Source organism: Varanus komodoensis, unplaced genomic scaffold, assembly GCF_004798865.1.
Source record: "Varanus komodoensis strain SLA01 unplaced genomic scaffold, ASM479886v1 scaffold2, whole genome shotgun sequence".
Classification (NCBI taxonomy): Eukaryota; Metazoa; Chordata; class Lepidosauria; order Squamata; family Varanidae; genus Varanus; species Varanus komodoensis.
In genome coordinates this window covers 44,461,530-44,480,005 of record NW_025335568.1, presented here as the reverse complement: position 1 = coordinate 44,480,005, position 18,476 = coordinate 44,461,530, and the positions used below count along the sequence as shown (strand labels likewise).

General features: G+C 39.8%; 1 protein-coding gene and 1 long non-coding RNA gene across 4 annotated transcripts in view; one reads left to right on the top strand and one right to left on the bottom strand.

Annotated features, from left to right (window-relative positions):
• Positions 1 to 18,470, top strand: part of ITGB8 (integrin subunit beta 8) — a 36,425-nt gene extending 17,955 nt beyond the window's left edge. For all 3 annotated transcript variants that reach the window (XM_044428985.1, XM_044428984.1, XM_044428986.1), the window contains 11 exons: positions 120 to 366; positions 1,409 to 1,574; positions 1,954 to 2,112; positions 6,059 to 6,154; positions 6,237 to 6,326; positions 8,918 to 9,052; positions 10,726 to 11,128; positions 12,844 to 13,069; positions 14,574 to 14,674; positions 16,553 to 16,719; positions 16,816 to 18,470. In XM_044428985.1, the coding sequence (XP_044284920.1) occupies positions 120 to 366; positions 1,409 to 1,574; positions 1,954 to 2,112; positions 6,059 to 6,154; positions 6,237 to 6,326; positions 8,918 to 9,052; positions 10,726 to 11,128; positions 12,844 to 13,069; positions 14,574 to 14,674; positions 16,553 to 16,719; positions 16,816 to 16,938 (1,913 nt within the window). In that variant the 3' untranslated portion in view covers positions 16,939 to 18,470. The remainder of the gene's footprint in view (positions 1 to 119; positions 367 to 1,408; positions 1,575 to 1,953; positions 2,113 to 6,058; positions 6,155 to 6,236; positions 6,327 to 8,917; positions 9,053 to 10,725; positions 11,129 to 12,843; positions 13,070 to 14,573; positions 14,675 to 16,552; positions 16,720 to 16,815) is intronic.
• LOC123022886 overlaps positions 1,569 to 18,476 on the bottom strand; it is a 33,681-nt gene continuing 16,773 nt past the window's right edge. The window contains exons 2-3 of the long non-coding RNA XR_006414602.1: positions 14,375 to 14,507; positions 1,569 to 2,076 (exon numbers count right to left, since the gene is read on the bottom strand). This is a non-coding gene — a long non-coding RNA (uncharacterized LOC123022886). The remainder of the gene's footprint in view (positions 2,077 to 14,374; positions 14,508 to 18,476) is intronic.

Here is an 18,476-nt window from a genome sequence, read left to right as displayed (position 1 = left end):
AATAACCCAAGTGAAACTGAGTTTAGAAAGAAGATAGGCTTCTAGAACTTAGTATTAAATGTTGAATAAAATACACAAATATTCCAAAATATTGAGTATAACTTTGCTTTTTACATCAGGATCTGAAACAAGTTTTCTGCTGAAAGTCCACCCACTGGAAAAGTACCCTGTAGACCTCTATTATTTGGTTGATGTGTCTGCATCTATGCACAAGAACATTGAAAAATTAAACTCTGCTGGATTTGATTTATCTCAAAAGATGGAAAACATTTCCATTGATTTACGACTTGGATTTGGATCATATGTGGATAAGACAGTGTCACCTTATATTAGTATTCATCCAGAAAGAATCCGTAATCAGTGCAGGTGAGTAAACTTAAATGAATTTCTATTGCACAAGTGAAGACAGAACACATCCTAAGCTAAACCATTTGAGTCTAAACCTTTAGGAACAATAGGATGTAAAATAAATGAGGAAAAATAAATGAGTTGCTGCAGTGCCTCTTAACTTCTCGTAAAGTGGCAAACATGCTGGGGTAATTGTAATATGTTTCCTCCTATGATGCTGGAGGAGAGCTGTAACCACCCTAGATGAAAGAAAGATGAACAAGTGGATCCTGGATCAAATCGAGTCAGAACTTTCCCTAGAAGCAAAAATGAGAAAACTGAAGCTGTCATACTTTGGGCATATCATGAGAAGGCAAGACCCAGTGAAGAAGACAGTGAGGAGAAGAAGAAAGGGAAGATCAGATATGAGAACTTCAGCTTTGAATTTACAGTAACTGAACAGGGCTGTCAAGAATAGAACATTTTGGAGGGCATTCATTCATTGGGCCTTCCTAAGTCAGAGACAACTTGATGGCACATAACAACAACAACAACAACAACAACAACAAGAACAACAAAGCTCACTCTTATAGAACACAAACCTATTCAGAGTTGGAAATATTTCATTTTTATTAAAGAGGCAATGTTCTTAAAGTAATAAGTTTGTAGAGGTAGGTTTTGTAGAATAAATATTATGCACTGACTAATTAAAACTCTGCAAGTTGATCATAAGACAACTTGTTTTTATGTAGTCTTCTAATTTGAGTGAAAGACTTAAAGCTGTCACTAATGACAGTAGAATATGAAGCCATAGTTTGAAGCTGACTTAATCTCCTGGCTTGTTCTGAAATAGTTAATCATAGTTTCCCAGTTCAGACATAAAGGGTAACTATAGATGACAGAAAATTTCCTAGTTTGTTTTCTGGTTTGCATGAAGAAAAGACAGGTTGCGTGTGGAGGGACAGGGCTTGTTAAACTGAGATACAGTAGCCAAGTAACTATGTTACAGCTAACTGATGCTTATGCTAAATGTTTACTTAAAAACTGCTCAATTTTGTACTTTTCTTCTTTTGCCAAACAGTGATTATAAATTGGATTGTATGCCTCCTCATGGTTATATCCATGTCCTTTCACTGACAGACAAAATAACAGAATTCAGAAATGCAATTAAAAAGCAAAAAATATCTGTAAATATTGACACACCTGAAGGCGGCTTTGATGCTGTGCTTCAGGCAGCTGTGTGCCAGGTAAGAGCTAATTGATAATTTGGCCAAATCTCTGTATGTTATTTGTCTGCTTCATGACAGTCTAATGTTGCATGCAGATAATGGTGCTTCAAAAATCCAAAGGAGGTTTGTACATTGTATTTGGTTCTCAAGTCAATTTTTTCTTCCTGTGTCTATCAAAGTGCTTTAGCAGATATATTGAAGGCTTGAACAATGAAGGGGGTCTTCTGTCAAAGAAAGGGAACATTTAGATGCAACCCATGGGGTTTCAAACCCTATTAAAATATTACCTATAAGAGTTTCTCAGCCAGTGTAGAATCTTGAAGTACATTTCTGTGTCTCTTCTTCACATGCATTTTCCCATCATACAACTGAGTTCACTGTGTCTTCTTTTTTTTAGAGCCATATTGGTTGGCGCTCAGAAGCAAAGCGGCTACTTCTCATGATGACAGATCAGACCTCTCACCTGGCTCTTGACAGTAAATTAGCAGGGATAGTAATTCCTAATGATGGAAACTGCCATCTGAAAGATAATGTGTACGTCAAAGCAACCAGTATGGTAAGGTATATGTCATATATAGTGTTCACTTTGGACTTCGGTTCAAAGCCCAATGTACTGAGATGTTCCTCTGCTGAGAGTCATGATTGCCTGCTAGATCCCTCCTCACTCAATTTGTTTTAGGGTCTTTTATTCAGGAAGGAATATACCAGTGTATTTCTCTCCCCCCCCCCACCCCCGATTGATGCACTGTGAGTATCTTTTGGGCATTGTAATGTTTTGTGCTGGAAAAGGGGGGAAATGGATGAAGCAACCTGCTCTTAACACTTCTTCTTGTGCCTGTTTCAACTAAGATTCTTGTAACAAGGACAATGAGGGTGCCTCCAGACAGTGGGCTCCTAGCAGGAGGAATTAGAAAGTGCTGCTATTATGTCTTTTCTTTGTGAATGGATTTTCTGCAGTCAGTGAAAAGAGAGAAGTATGGAGAAGAGACAGAGGAGAGTTACAAGCTGAAGACAAAACCAAGGCTTTATAGTGAGATTCTTTGACCTGTTTTCCTCCTGATTTGCTTTTCTCAGCAAACCTGAATCAAAATATGTTTTGCCAGCCAGCCATCTTTTTGTCTGTCTGTTGGTTGTGCATGTAGCCTAATTTTATCACAACTCATTGCAACTCAGAGTCAGAGTCGTTGCAACTCAGAGATGTGTTACAAATGTAATAATATGACAGCCGGGAAATATGATGCTTATACATGGATTGTTTTACTTCCTCTTTGGCAATCATTTATTTATTTATTGAATCTAAAATCATTCCAAATTTGTTTGGAAGCCACACATTAGCATCACTCTTTCTGGATAGCCATTACAATAAAAGCACCAAAAGTAACATTAAAGAATAATAAAATTAAAATATCATACTCAACAGGATCAAATAACATATACATAGTAAAATAAAAATGAAACTGAAGTTAATATAGTAAAACTGGTGCAAATTCATATAAATAATCTAAGTTGTGCCAGAAGTGCGCCAGAAGATAAAAAAAAAATTTCAGGTGCCTAAAGCTCTGCAAGGTAGGCACCTGATGACTCTCTGATGGTAGAGCATGCCATACCTGGGGTGCGGCCACTGCAAAGGCCCTCCTCCTTGCTACCTCCCCTTAACTTCCTTAGGGAGAAGAACTCATAGGAGGGCCAGTATTGGCCATATTCATAATGTCTGGTATTGGCGACTGCATCATACTGATGCCTGGCGTGGGGAGTTCCATGTCAATGCCATTACAGAGTGAGACTGCTGACCTTGTTTAGGGAACTTTTCACACCAGTGTGAATGTTAGCTCTTCTCAAACTTCCTTCATGGTGGTTGCTGGATTTATTCAAGAGAAAGCTAAGCCAGAATAAAACAGAAAGAACTGACAATTTAGATTTTATGTGGTTCATGAAGTAATAAAATACCAGCTCTTGAACAGTTTCTTATATGAATCATGTTACCCATGTAAAGGTCGATGGGTAGGCAAGATGGAGATGTTACAGCTGGAGATGGAGATGTAAATATGGACATGTAAAGCTGACAGATCAGTAATACGGGTTATTCACAAGGAGTGTAAATATATCACTTCCCCACAAAGGGCATGGTAAAAAGAGGGATTAACAAGAAGCAAATCTGAAGATACAAGAACAGCCTTCTTGTTCTATGCCCAGATGCTCTGTCCTTTATCTCATAGCCGTGTGTGTGTGTGTGCGTGTGCGCGCACGCACGCGTTCACAAGTGACTGGCCACAATTTTCCCATCCCTAACCAGAAGATATCTTTTCACTAGAATAGTTCCTCTTGATGTTGTGCTACCCATGCATGTGAAAGAATCATGAATACAATGGTATTTTTTCCAGACCGGGAACTCCACTGGAAATAACTTAGGGGGGAAAAAAATCACTGCAAAGGAATGAATATAATCTAGCAGGTTGCGTCTGAATGGATGGTTTTCATATTTGGGAAGAGGCTATTCAGCTCCATTGTATTCCCACTGAGAGAGCAAGTTCCATCTTGGAAATTATCCAGGATTCCATTCTGTGCATACATCCTGCTATGGCAGTCTGGGCGAGAAGGTTCCATGACATGCTAAAATCTATATTCATACAGTAAATTTGTCACTGCCGAGAAGGCACTGAATATCTGTGAGCACTGTGTAGAAGATCTGTGTAGAAACTGATGTGGTAACACAGCATTAACAGGAACAGATTGTCACAAGATTCCATTCCAAAATAAATATTGTGGTATTCAAAAAGTTAATACAAAATACTGCAAATGTTTGGTAGTTGCATCCAGCCTGTTTCTGGAAATTTGTTTTTATTCAGAAAGTAGAAAAGGAAAAATACCACAGGCTATGATTTCACTGACTTAGTCTTAATGCTGGCCAGAGACTGGGTGCCCTTTCCCTTCCTATTTAGCCCTCCGCCTTGCTCAGCTTATTATATGCATTATTTTCTATGTTATCCAAAATAGCCAGGCTTGATAAAGCATGTCTCTGTCTAAGTTACATTGAAAAGGAAACAATATATCAACAAAGGGTGTGATTCAATGCTGGCTGGGGAATTCTGGAAGTTTTAGGACCTTTTTCTGTCTAAATATGCATAAAATTATGCTCTAAAAGTAGGTTTGATGTGTATACCTGCAATCACCTACGAGAGACTAGACATAGACTAGTTGCCATGCAGTATAATCCATACTGAGAAGGTGTCAAGGAAATTTTAGGAAATGGACAACATTTACTGATAGGCACACCACCAGCTAAAGAATATTATTTTTTCCCCTGAGCGGTCCACATCACCTGCAGTGTCTTCTATTTCCTCATCTGGTTAACCCGTTGTGCGTGCAAAGAATGGCATGAAATGTGGACCCAAAGTGACATCAAGCTCACGTATGAAATGTGTTACTCTTCTACTGTAAATGAAAGCTTTGATCAGAGGAATAGGGAAGTATCATGAGAAAAGGTGTATGCGTATGCTTGTTTGTGTGCATTCAACAGACCTACAGTTGTTCCCTTAACATCGGCAAAGAGAAATACAACTTCTTGTGCCTGCATTCTTCACTCTGCTCTTGTTCAGCAGTAGATTTAAAATTTTCTCTGTGTCCATCATTTTGGTATTCGTCTGTTCACACAACTTGTCTTTCCAGTAGCAGCCAGATTTCAAAGATAATATAATTTCAAGCATTTTTAATTAGAGCTGACTCAGATTCACATTTATATGCAATGACTGAACCATACCTATAATTTTAAAGGATGCCTGTGCTAAATACTCAGTGTGTTGACTTGGCAGAAGTATGTTTTCAGGTGCATCCTTCACATATTTACACTGTTCAGGGAGTTGATATTTGCTAAATGAATTGAATGGATTCATTCATACACCTGGCCATTACTTTGTCATCTATCAACTTGGCTACAATGGTGGGAGGGTAGCAGATTTTATGATATGGTAAGAGACAATGATTCTGTCACTTTAAAAGGAAAACTGGATGGCAGGCATAATAAAAGGAGAGAAGGGATGGCTTATCCACTTTGACCTTTTGCAACTTTTGGCCCTGACAGATGAACCTGGAGGGAATGTGACCTTCAACAGAGAAAGAAAAACATTGTTTTAAGAGAAACAGGGAGAGGAAGAGAGAAACAAAGAGGAGGGAGGGAATGAACAAGAGGGGAAACAAAGCAATACTTAAAACTGCACAGTAGCATGTTCAAGGTAAAGATGGTTGAAAAGACTACACACTATTGACCTAGTGTGCATCCATGTCAGCAGTTAGACATAATTTAAGATATTGAGTGATAACTGCAATTGCAGTTTGATTAGCATAATTTGTAAATATGCCCTAAGTCCTGTTCTAGTTCAGACATTCATAGAAAAGTGTAGAACTCTGTATACTTAAGAATTCTTGTTAATTTTGTATTCATGGCATTCTTCATATCGTATTTATCTATAAAGCCCACACTGTGTGTCTCCTTCTGCGATTTACAGGAGCATCCATCTCTTGGTCAACTTTCTGAAAAGCTCATAGAGAACAACATTAATGTTATATTTGCAGTTCAAGGAAGCCAATTTCACTGGTATAAGGTATTTTTAAACATCAGAATTTTATCTTCTTTAAAGGCAATAGATAAACTGGCATCATAATTGTGATTCTGTTTTTCCAAAGGACCTTTTGCCTCTACTTCCTGGAACTATTGCAAGACAGATAGAGTCACAAGCAGCAAACCTTGGTGATTTGGTGGTAGAAGCCTATGAGGTACATGTTTTGAACTTAATGTACAATTTTTTCTTTTTCTTTAATGTAAAAAGGAAGCAACTAATTAAGTTGTTTGGGAAGCAGCTAGCAAAGTGACTATTCCTTGGCTTCCTATAAAACCACAATATGACACGGTAGTCATGGAGGCTATATAAATACATTTTAATGTGCATAAAGTCATTTTAATAATGGTTATCTTGCTAAATTTGTTTGTTTTACCTCCAAACATCATTTTCATGATAACAATTGTGTCATGAATGCAGTCTTCAAGCAGAAAGACACTGCTGTCAGGTTTGGACAAAGTGGCTGGGTTCTCATGACCTGAGATTCTGTTATGCAAACCTGCTATGGCTTATTCAGAATGACTGATTAGCCCACTGGGATAGACATACACTACCCTGACAAGCCATGGCTTCTTGCAGGATTTAGTAGCCAGCTTTGAGCTTGCCATTGTTATTCAAATCCAGGTGATAAAACAAGCCCAGGTGTAGCCCAAACTGCAGAATGCTTGGCAAGAAATACTGGATAAGCCACTTGGGCACTCTGGGGGTGACAGTCAATGGTTTTCCTCACACGCCATGCTGCAACACCCCAGGCTGAGGGGAGCTATAGTTGGCTCTACTGACTCAAAGCCCACTGAGCCAGTCACAGTCTCCACTAGCCCATTCCACCACCTCCATCCATTGGCAGCTTTGGGGAGATCAAAGAGTCAGCTGAGCTGAGCGAGGTTCCCCCATCCCATGCTGCAATGAGAGGTTGGGCCACACTCACATTGGCCTCTTCTAGAAGAAGCCAAGCAGGCTAACTTGTGTTGCTCAGGCAGGATACCACAAGGCAGGAACTGGATCCAGAAAGGGTCAGGCAAGAAGCAGGAGCTGAAGCACAGCGAACAGGAGGACTAGCACTGGTGAGACCAACACTTGTTTTTGTACAGCTCTTCCCCCAGGTATCCGAGCTGGCACTCATCGGCAGGCTAAGAGCTCCAGCCAAGCCTGGGCCCAATCCTACAGTTACAATGGTAGTCATTCTAGTTGGGGCCACCAGCTGGAGCCCCAGAGCTGCCCAGATCCTGGCACAGACATGAAATGGTTACCACCGTCCTCTTGGCCGATTGCAGATGGGGTGATCTTGGCATTTCAGTTAGGAATTCTGACCCTGCCTCTTCTCCCTGTTCAGATTCATATCCTGAGGTAATAACCTTGGAATGCCATATTTTACGAGGAATGGATCTAGTCCCTACAGCTGCTGCCCACTCTTCCTGCCCCACTGACTAATGGTGGTGGGGAGAGGGAAACCTAGATGCTGCTGTGGTGTCCCGTGGCATGCCGAGCAGAGAAGAGGGGAGAGACAGGGCACCCTGCCCAAGATGCGTCTGATTGCCTGTAAGGGCACATTGTGGGTCAAGTGGCTTCCAAGCCCCATTACAGCAACCTGACTTGGTGTGTCATGTGGCCCTGCCCACTGTGCCCACCCTCTCTAAGTGAAGCCTCACATCATGTGCACTAGCAGAGAAAGAAATTCTATTTTTACTCAATGTAGTGCTCTGAGCCAATCAGCATATTCAAAATATTCATTTGGTACAGCCCTGTGCTACTTAAATCGGTGTTCTGCTTCTGGTTTTAATCTGGTTTCTGACTGTCTTGCTTTGTGCCATTTTTTAATATCTGTGTCATACACTACTCAGACCTTTGGTTGTTGGGCAGTTTACAAGTACAGTACATAAATGCATTAGGGGAATTGTAGATTGAATTTAATGTTCTCATGTTGTGGCAGGGTGAAGTTGAAATTAAAAAGGCTACTTGAGGGAAGCAAAGCTAGAATCCTGAGCAAGGGAGATTGGTTTCTCCTGTCTCACATCATGGTGGCCTCCCCCCACCTTTTGATTTTACCAAAGTAGACAAGGAACATGCTATCACAATTGGATTTCTTCTTTGTGGGGTCGGCCCCTCCATTGGCCAAGTGAGGCAAGTATTTCAAGCTGCAGAAGATGAGGGGCTGAGATTCATGATGTGGACTTGGAGGCCTGCTCTGTTTCCATTAACCAGCCTGTTGCCTTCCAGGGCTATGTTGTTGCCTATCGCAAACGCTTAAGTAAAATCCAGCTGCTAGTCTGTTGGCTTTGTGTATGAACTTGGTGGAGACACCATCTTGTCCTTTGACAAATGACTCGAGCTGTTCTAGGTGCTGCTAGTATTAGTTCTTTGAACCACTGGCCATTTAGTACACAGACACATCTATGCTCATATTGCCATCTTAAAAGTTGAATGTGTGAACTTGCCCTGCAGCATTAGACTGGAATGCAGGTTTACCATAAACACTGAATTATTCCATTGTAAAATTAGCTGAAAACACAGACATTGCTATTCTGTTCCTCCTCCTCCCCCACTTCAGGATTATGAGTTCTCTGGCATGATTGAATAATATATAATGGAGCCTTTATGCAGAAAACAATTCATTCTTTTATTCAGAGACAGGATTTCTCATTGCAGTTAAGTCCACTGAGTCAGGCATGCTAATGCTTACTGGATGCTAATGTGTGGTACATATTGCCATGCAATGGGAAAGAATCGTTTGTTTGTTTCTTGTTTCAGAAGCTGATCTCTGAAGTTAAAGTTCAGGTGGATAATACAGCCCAAGATATAAATGTCAATGTTACTGCAATCTGTCCTGATGGAAGTAGAAAAACAGGCTTGGAGGGATGCAAAAATGTGAAATCCGCAGCTGAAGTATGAACATTCCCTTATTCACGCAGGAAAGGAAATATTTTGTTAATGTTTCTTTAATAGTTTTTCAGTGGAAGAGGCCCTTTGTGTGGATCTAAAAGTAGATTTATGTGGGTCACAGTTTTAGGCTCTCCACTTGGTTACTAGATTATATTTCCTTAGAGGTTTATTTTAAATTGAATTGAATTGAACTGAATCTCAAGAATAATACAATTCTGCTTGAGGTTATCAATCAGTTCAAGCCAAGCTAGCAGATGTATTTTAGAATTTCCTTGTAATTCCAGAATCAGATTGTTCTGACTGTTCATATAGGGAAGACCTGACTGATTGAAATCTTTTAAATCAAGTTTGTGTAAAGGCATGCAGTTATTTTTAAAAAGAAAATCCACGTTATCATCTTGCCTTTAAAAGCAGTCATGCTGATTATAGAGTTCTTAATGGAGGGCCTTTAGAAGCATCTCTGTTTTTCTACAATACATTATTTCAACTTCTTTTATTTCTGATCATGTCAATTGCTGCAATAAGCTGCTTCTCGAACTCTCCCTCCCTCTCTCTCTCTTTCTGTGTGTGTGTGTGTGAGAGAGAGATACTTCTATGCAAAAACAGTCAGAGAATCCCTTGGTGATTAGGGAGCTCATGTGGATAACCAAGCAGATCAGTGCATGAGAAAGCATTTCCAATCTAAGTTACACATCAAAAGTAGTAGTTTTTAAATACCGTTGGGGCTTTTCTATGTAATGCAGTCAATCTCTGAAACTACTTGTGGTTTTGTCACAGTATTAAGATCTGAGTTATTCAGAAAGGCATCCCCCACACCTTACCTTTTCTTTTCCTTTGCTACATAACCACCACACAGAGCTGCATGGTCATAATATAACTCAAACACACAAGGAGAAGTAGAGCTATTTTCCCTGTTCAAATCTAATACCCCAGGCTTTTCTTCTAAAAGTAATGGGCAAGTACACAAAAAAGAAGCAGCAAAACCAGAGAATCTTGTCATGCAGAGTCCATAAATAACCATGAATAAGGAATTATGAGTGCCCATTAAGTGTATTGTGTGAAAAACCTGATAAAACCAGTAGTGTCTTTCTTTGGCTGGTGCAGCTTTTTCTTACAGAGGCAGCCCACTTTTGAAAATAAACAGTCATTGATGCAGGGAAAATATTTATTTTTAAAAGCACTCACTGTACAGGAAGTTCATCTTGCGCATAAATTACCCTTTGCTGACAACCTCAAAATGCAACATGTCAGCCAAGCATACCTTATAGTGTGATGATCACAGATGTGACTTTTAGCTGCACAAATCCATATTAGGAAATGTCTTTGTGAATTCAGTTTCCCAAGATATCTGGAAAAATCAGTTGCTTTTTGCATGTCAAATTACAAATTCTGTAGATATTTTTTCTAAACGCAAGTGTTATAGGTGTTGGGAAAACATCTATTGGAAAGTTGTCTAAAGAGAGAAATAAGATTCAGCAAGTGTTTGTTGGTTTCAAAGGAGGATTAATTCTATTTGGTCATCTTACCTGATTCATATGGTGGGCAAAATAAGAGCTGTCAGTGTTTTGAAAGCATGATGTTTAGAAATTAGTTGCATTTTCGACAGTTTCTACAAAGCCTTAATAAACCATTTGACAATAGAGAATGTAAATACTGTTTTACTTTTTATATCACAGGTGTTGTTCAATGTCTCCATTGCCATGAAAGAATGTGGTACAACTGAAGGAAGAAAATATGTGATGATAAAGCCCCTAGGTTTCAATGAATCCACCAGAATTAATATACATAGAAGGTGTAATTGCCAGTGTGAGGATACCACAAAGCACAAAAGAATATGTGTCAGTGAATTGCTGCAAGATGCTGAAATGTCCAATTGCAAAGGCAGTACCTGTGGTTCCAATGAAGAAGTATTTTTGGAGCAGTGCAAAATGCAAAAGAACCATCTTATCTGTAATGGACGAGGAGACTGTGTAGGTGGAAAATGTATTTGCCACAAAACCAAACTTGGTACGGTATATGGTAACTACTGTGAAAAGGATGACTTCTCCTGCTCTTATTACCTTGGAAACTTATGTGCGGGTAAGCTCCAGAATGTTGCTGTTTTTTCACCCATTCTGCTTGGGTACTGCTTTAATTTTATTTAATGTTTGTGTACTTACAGCACCATCAGTATGCACAGTGTCATACAGAGCTATATAGGCATATATTGATAGGACTTATGCCCAAGAAGTTTACAGTGTAAAATACAGAATGAGAATAGATGCTAGGACAATTTGGGAGGAAAGGATGGGTGTGGAGATGTTTTATCTATGCCTTCTCAAAAGCTCGGTTGTACTTGGCAATAAGGATGATGGAGGATAAACCAAAGACAAAAGGTGACTTTAGAAGCTATTTAGAAGCTATTTGGAACATGAAATGCTGCATGTTTAAGCTGGATACAAAAAGGAGGGGATGCTCAAGGAAGAGAAGATCATACTGCAAATTTATATTGGCTACCAAAGTGCACCAAAGAATTTCAGAAGAAGGCTAGTCTATGCTTTATGAACTACAGCAGAGCCTTTGACTCTGTGGACCATGAGTGCTATAAATGGTCCTTAAAGAAATAGGGATGTCTCAGCACTTGATTGTCCTGATGCAGTCTGTATCATGGACAAGAAGCTACTGTTAGAACAAAATATGGAGAAACAGGATGGTTTCCCATAGGCAAAGGCATCAGACAAGGGTGTATTTTATCTTCCTATCTGTTCAGTCTGTGCACAAAGTAAATCCCAAGGAAAGCTGGATTACAATCACAGAAAGGAGTGCCAGAAGACACATCAGTAATGAAAGCTATGCAGATGATACAGTACTTCTGGCAGAGAGCAACAATGAATTGAAATGAAAGAAGAAAGTGAACGTGAAAGAAGAAAGTGCAAAAGCAGGATTGCAGCAGAACATTAAGAAAACAAAACTCATTACAACAGAAGAATGGCAGAAATTGAAATTATGAAAGATTTCACATACCTTGAGTAAGTCATCAATTTGAATGGAAACTGTAGCCAAGAAATTTGAAGAAGACTGAGTCTTAGAAGGGCAGCAATGAAGGAACTAGAAAAGATCAAGTGTAAGGACATTTCTTTGGAGACCAAACCCAGGATTGTCCACACAATTGTATTTCTGATCACTATGCATAGGTATAAAAACTGGATGGTGAAGAAAGCTGCACAGTGAAGAAAGCTGAAAAAAAGGTAATTGGGTCATTCAAAGCATGGCGCTGGAAGAGAGCTCTGTGAATACCCTGGACTGACAGAAAGTTGAATAAATGGGTCCTAGATCGAATGAAACCAGATCTTTCGCTAGAAGCAAAATGAGAATACTGAAAATGTCATACTTTGGACACACCATAAGAAGGCAAAACTCTCTGAGGGGAGTAAACATGCTAGAGAAAGTAAAAGCCAGAAGTAGAAAAGGAAGACCCAATATGAGATTGGTTGACTGCATAAAGGAAACCACAGCTTTGAATTTACAAGAGCTGAGCAGGGTTGTCACGGGTAGGACATTTTTTGGAGGGCTTTCATTCATAGGGTCCCCATAAATTGGAGACAACTTGATGGCACATAACAAAAATAGGAGCTGGGATATAAAGAAAAGAAGAGCTGAAGGACCACATGCGTGTCCTGAACATGGCTGTGCTGCCTAGGCATCATGGGAGTTGTAGTCCAATGACTCTGGGAGGCATCAGGCTGGGGAGGGCCAATATAGAAGTTTAGTGAGTAACACTATCAGGTTTCACTCTTTACTCTTTGTGTTTATAGGCAATGGTGAATGTGAGTCTGGCAAATGCAGATGCTTCAGTGACTGGGAAGGTGATCGTTGCCAGTGTCCATTGTCATTAAGAAAGCACTGCATGGATTCAGATGGTCAGATCTGCAGTGGAAGAGGAACATGTGTCTGTGGAAGATGCAAGTGCACTGAACCCAGCAGTTTTGGCCATTTATGTGAATTCTGCCCTTCCTGTGGAACAACGTGCAATGATAAGCGGTATGTGGTGCAACTGAAACATATGCATATCCCAAAGCAGGTATGGGCAGTGTACATTCCACTAGCCCCCAAGTCTTGCCCACTCTGTGCAGTCCCCTGCTGCTGAATTGTAGCATCGCACAAGTGGGTTGGTGCTTCCAGGAGCAAACGGTATGTTGACATAACCTGTGTAAAGGCATGGTCTTGAAACTTCCAGACTGAGTGTATGTGCGTTGTTCAGGGCATTGCCGTGTGGGGTCTACCTTATTAGCACACATTATGACCCATAGCATTTACCCAGGATCCTTTAAGGGCTTAGAATCTATTTCTCTCTCTCTCTCTCTCTCTCTCTTTCTGCCTCTCCCTCTTTCCAATTCTCTGTCTGTCTTTGTTTGATTGCAACAGGAATTAGGATTGCATTGTTAATCAGAGATGTCTTGTAGTAGCTGAATATATTACTTGGTCTTCAATCCTATTCAGCACATACACACAAGAAAGATAGATAGCCTAACACACGCACACACTTTACTGAGTTTAAGCTCTTGTCCCTATGCTTTGCCTGAGATTTTTGAAGGCCCTAGCTTTGGGTAGAAGGGCCTTGCAAAATGCTCAATTCCAACCCAGTGAAGTCACGAGCTGATGTCACATGCCATGACCTACTACACATCTAGTTTGCTCATGACTGGCAACTAAGGCACGCTTACTAGTGTTAACACAAGCATGGACATTCTCACAACTTTGGACACTTTCAAGTGTTCTCAGGCCACAACGCCTACAATTATCTAAAGCAAAGATTGTGCTTCAAAAGATAATTAGAAGCACTTTTCCCATTTTCTTTCCTGGGAGTCCTCATGGGTTGCATATGTCCATTAGGCTTTACTGTGGTAACCCCTGTCCTACAATTTTAGTTTTCTGAGAAGTAGTATTTTTACACTGCATCTATATCCTGTCTTTTTCCTCTTCTCAGGAACCCATTATGCCCAATCCTTCTCCAGTCCATTTTATTCTTAGAACTACAACACTGTGGGATAGGTTAGGCTGAGAGGGTCTGGCCCAAAATAACCTAGTGAGCTGCATGCCTAGGTGGGGACTAGAACCCACATCTCCCTCGCCTTTTTAGCATGCCCCTTGTGGATCATCTGTGAACTATCCAGCAAGCGTAGACTACTGAGAATTAAATGAAGATGAAATACTGAGAAGAGCTTTGAAACTTCTGAATCTTTAATGATGCAGACATCATGTCAGTTAAGAAATTTTAAGTCCCAGTCATTCTTCTCTGCATATATTGTGAGGAGGAAGAGGAGTAGGACTACAGTTTTGACTTACTTTTGTAGTTGCCATATTCTTTCTCATGCTGCTCAGACAAAGAAATGTTGCGTCCCTTGCTTTCTACATTGCTAGTAAGAAGACAAAATGGTGAATCAACGAGATATACAGCCGGCTTCGTAGAATTGTGTACCTAAGAGAAAAATAACATGGAAGAATCCATTCATTTTCATTGAAAATGTTTCATTTTGCCTTGCAGACATTGTGTGTCCTGTCATCACTCCAATTCGTCTCAGATCACACTTGATCAGTGCAGATCCTCATGTGCTTATCGGCTACATTATACTGAACAGTCTTCAGGTAAGTAGTGGAATCGGCCATGCTTCTACCTAAAGATGTCTTCTTGCAACAACAAGTTTACATGAAATCACATGATGTTCTCCCCTATTTGGTGATGAATTGCCAAGTATATTGAAAATATGCCTCTTGAGGCATGGTTTTTCTGCTTCCCATTCTTCTGTCTGTAGGTTACCAAAATGATTAGAATCATTTTGGTTGCATATCAAGCAGACTGGTTTTTTTTCCTGGGTGGGTCAAAGCGTGACTCGAATACTACAGAAATGGAGTCCTAGAACTAAAGTGCCAACACTTAGACTTTTGTTTTTGTTCTTGTTTTTTGTGAGATTTTATTGTTGTTTACTATAGACAGCATTCAATTCTTTAATTAATATTTATATTTTCATGCAGAAACTACAACAAAGATATTTTCTCTAGGAAAAGGAAAACCTAAAAAGCAGAAATACAACAGGCTAGTGTTGGCTTGATGTCAAGGGTCAGGCATTTCTAGATCACTAAGAAATTAGTTTTGCTAATGACAAAACCAGCCAAAGTAATACAAAATGAAATGTTTCTATAAGCCTGTCATTATTGTCCATATGTCTTCCTTTCTTCTTATATGTTTTTGTTGCTATTGTTTTAATCAAATTTTATTTATGATTGCAAGCTAACTTAGGTGGCATTTTTTCTTGGGAGAAAGGCAGGGCACAAATCAGTCACTCAATCAAATGAACTGAACCACTGGAATTTGAACCCTTGTAGGTGTTATAGCTAATACCTGTAGGCACTAAATATAAATTTAAATGATACGCACTGGGGCAAAAAGTCCAAAGTCCAAATATAAATCTGTGGAGTTTGAGCTAGACATAGAAAGAGATCTTAATGTGGGCAACTTGATGGAAATACCAACCCTATGTGTGGTTGCTGTGAAAAGGTTAAAAACAGCATTGGACACAATAAGAAAGGAATGGAAAATACAGCTGCTACAATCACAGCACTCTTACCAATCCATGATGTAACCACACTTGGAATACTGTACTCAGTTCAGATCACTGTGCCTAAAAATGATATTATAGAATTGGAGAAAAATGCAGCAAACAGCAACCAAAATGATCAAGGCCAGGTGTAACTCCTGTCTGGGATTCTTTCACATGCAAGTATGAGGGGACATGGTAGAGGTTTAAAAATTACGCATGCTATGGAGAAATTAGATAGGGAGACATTTTTCTTCCTCCCATAATACAAGAAAGCCAGGGGCATGCCACGAAGCTGAATGGTGGAGATTCAGGACAGATAAGCAGGGAGATCCAGGCCACACTGCTTCAAACAGCCCAAACAATGGAATTTACTTCCACAGCTCTGGCAATGGCCACCAATTTGGATGGCCTTAAAAGGGCAAATTAGTGGAGAATAAGACTGGACACTAGTCCTCATGGGTATATGTAGCCCTCCATATACCTTCAGAAAAGGTAACCCTTCAGAAAGGGTTAGTTCATTCTGTAAGATACAACACTAAAATGTATTGGCTGGAGAACATTTATAATATATAATTTTTTGTGGGATAGAGAAGTCACTTATCTGTCCCCTGCTTTCAGTAAAGTCATGATCTAGCCATGGTTTTAGCTGTGACATAGGATGTTAGTAATATAATCTGTGCTCTCAGCTGATGCTTTTTTCTTGGCACACAAAGCACATATCAGTGGTATTATGGTAAACTTTTCTTATTAACATGTTTGCCTTGTTTTAGATACCACTTCTTATTTGCCATAACAATTCCATAATGAAATTGTTTAACCATATAAAATTCTGAGTCACATCTATTAGAATGTCGCTTTCTGAGTTAGAATTAATGCACATACCTTTTGAGACAACACAAACTTTAAATATTGTTTTTTATTGCAGAATGCATTACTGATGATCCAAGCCACTTCAAGATCTTTCTCATAATCTTTGTAATTACATTTCTGATTGGGTTGCTTAATGTACTTATAATCTGGCGGATAATGCTGCAGTGGAACAATTATAAAATTAAGTCCTCAGCTGATTGCAGAGTGCCTGCAACCAAAAAGGTAACTGATGGTAGTGACCCATAATAAATGTTTTTCTTGAACATAAAAATGGTCGGTGTGAGAGGCTTTCTGACCAGTTATATCTTCTCCTTCAAGGACAAGACATTCTTGCCTGCTGTTTGTACAAAAACAGTGACCTACAGACGTGATCATCCTGAAGAAATAAACATAAATGGCAGCAAGTTGCAAGTAAAGGAAACTTTCAAATGCAGCTCCTGAAGACAAGACTGTTTTCTTCAAAACTGCTTTCACAGTCAAGAAAGTTATTTGAAAGATCTTGCCTGATACTTGGGGCTTTATGGTTTTGAATACTATGATGAGTGACCTGGAAGTCTAGTTGCACAACATGGCTAGATCGCAAGTAGAGCTGCTCCAGTTTGAAAACTAAATGTGCATTAACTACTGATTAACATAATGGCATTGCTTCTTAAAGCTGAGATAGTTGGACTGGGAGCCAATTCAATCCCCTTTGAGATCAATAAATGATTGGCGCAGACTTAAGTGTTCTGGCTTAAGTGGGCGTTATATTGGTTTGCAAGACCACTCTGCGTTGTGGCACTTTAACATAATGTAACTTATTAGTTTGGCGTAGAATGTTAATCTAAACTAGGGTGATGAAAAGCACTGATCTCACTTTAGAGGTAGCTAGTACAGGTTTGATCTATGACAGGGATTCCCAAACTGTGTTAAGAAAAATGGAGCTGGTATACATAAGTGACCAGTCAGCTGTCAGTTCCTACTCCTGTTCTGAGTTCTAGGAACAAACAGAATAGAGGAAGAGAAGGCAGGCTGACAGGGAGACGACCCTGGGAATCCAGAAGGTTCAATTAAAAATGGCAGTTCCTTAGCACCAGCAGCACTGACGATCAAGCCTAAATATCTTACATTGCACTAATTCAGGGGAGATGGATGAATAGGTTTGCATTCATTCTGCTCCAAAGACACTAACAACGCACTCCTAAAAATGTTTACTCTCAAGTAAGCAACACTGACTTCTGTTAGGCTTACTCCCAGGCGGATAGGCACAGAGTAGCAGCCTTGGACTACAATCCTAAATGTAAAACTAAGGTGGGGGTGGGGGGTTATGTAAGCTACCTTGAGTTCCTTGAAAGGAAAAAGGCAGGCTGTAACTGTAATAAACAAACAAGAAACACTTCATTTGAAGCACGTGCTTTGGTTATCTGTCAAACGTGTATCTAAATATGGGCTGCAAATGCTTAGAGGCTCCTCGGGGAAGTGGATTTCTTCTGATCAGGGGTGGCCTTACTATTAGGGTGACTGAGGCAATCTCCTGGGATGGCAGATGCTGGGAGGTGGCAGTAGAGTCTTGGAGGACAGAGCCCTGGGCGGTATGGCCCGCCTTACATCTCTAAGCTAGCCTGCAGCCCTTGGGAATAGTGGAGGACGATGCTGTAACTGCTCCAGAAGGATTTTGCCACCAGTCCAGTCGGCTTTTGTATATGGGATGAGATGCAACACTTTAGGCAGCAAAATGCATTGGACCAGCCCTGGTAGGAAAAGTCACAAGCTGAAGACCTTTTTCTCTATGTAAATGAGAAAGGCATATAATAATACAAACAATGGTGCATTTTGGAGAACACTAGATGAAGCTACAAATCTGTTAGCATACAGTGCACATTTCATCTAGTTTTTTTCATTTGCGCTGAGGTCTTTCTGCAATCTGATATAACTGTTTATGTAAAAACATGGAAGAAAGAAAGAAAGAAAGAAAGAAAGAAAGAAAGAAAGAAAGAAAG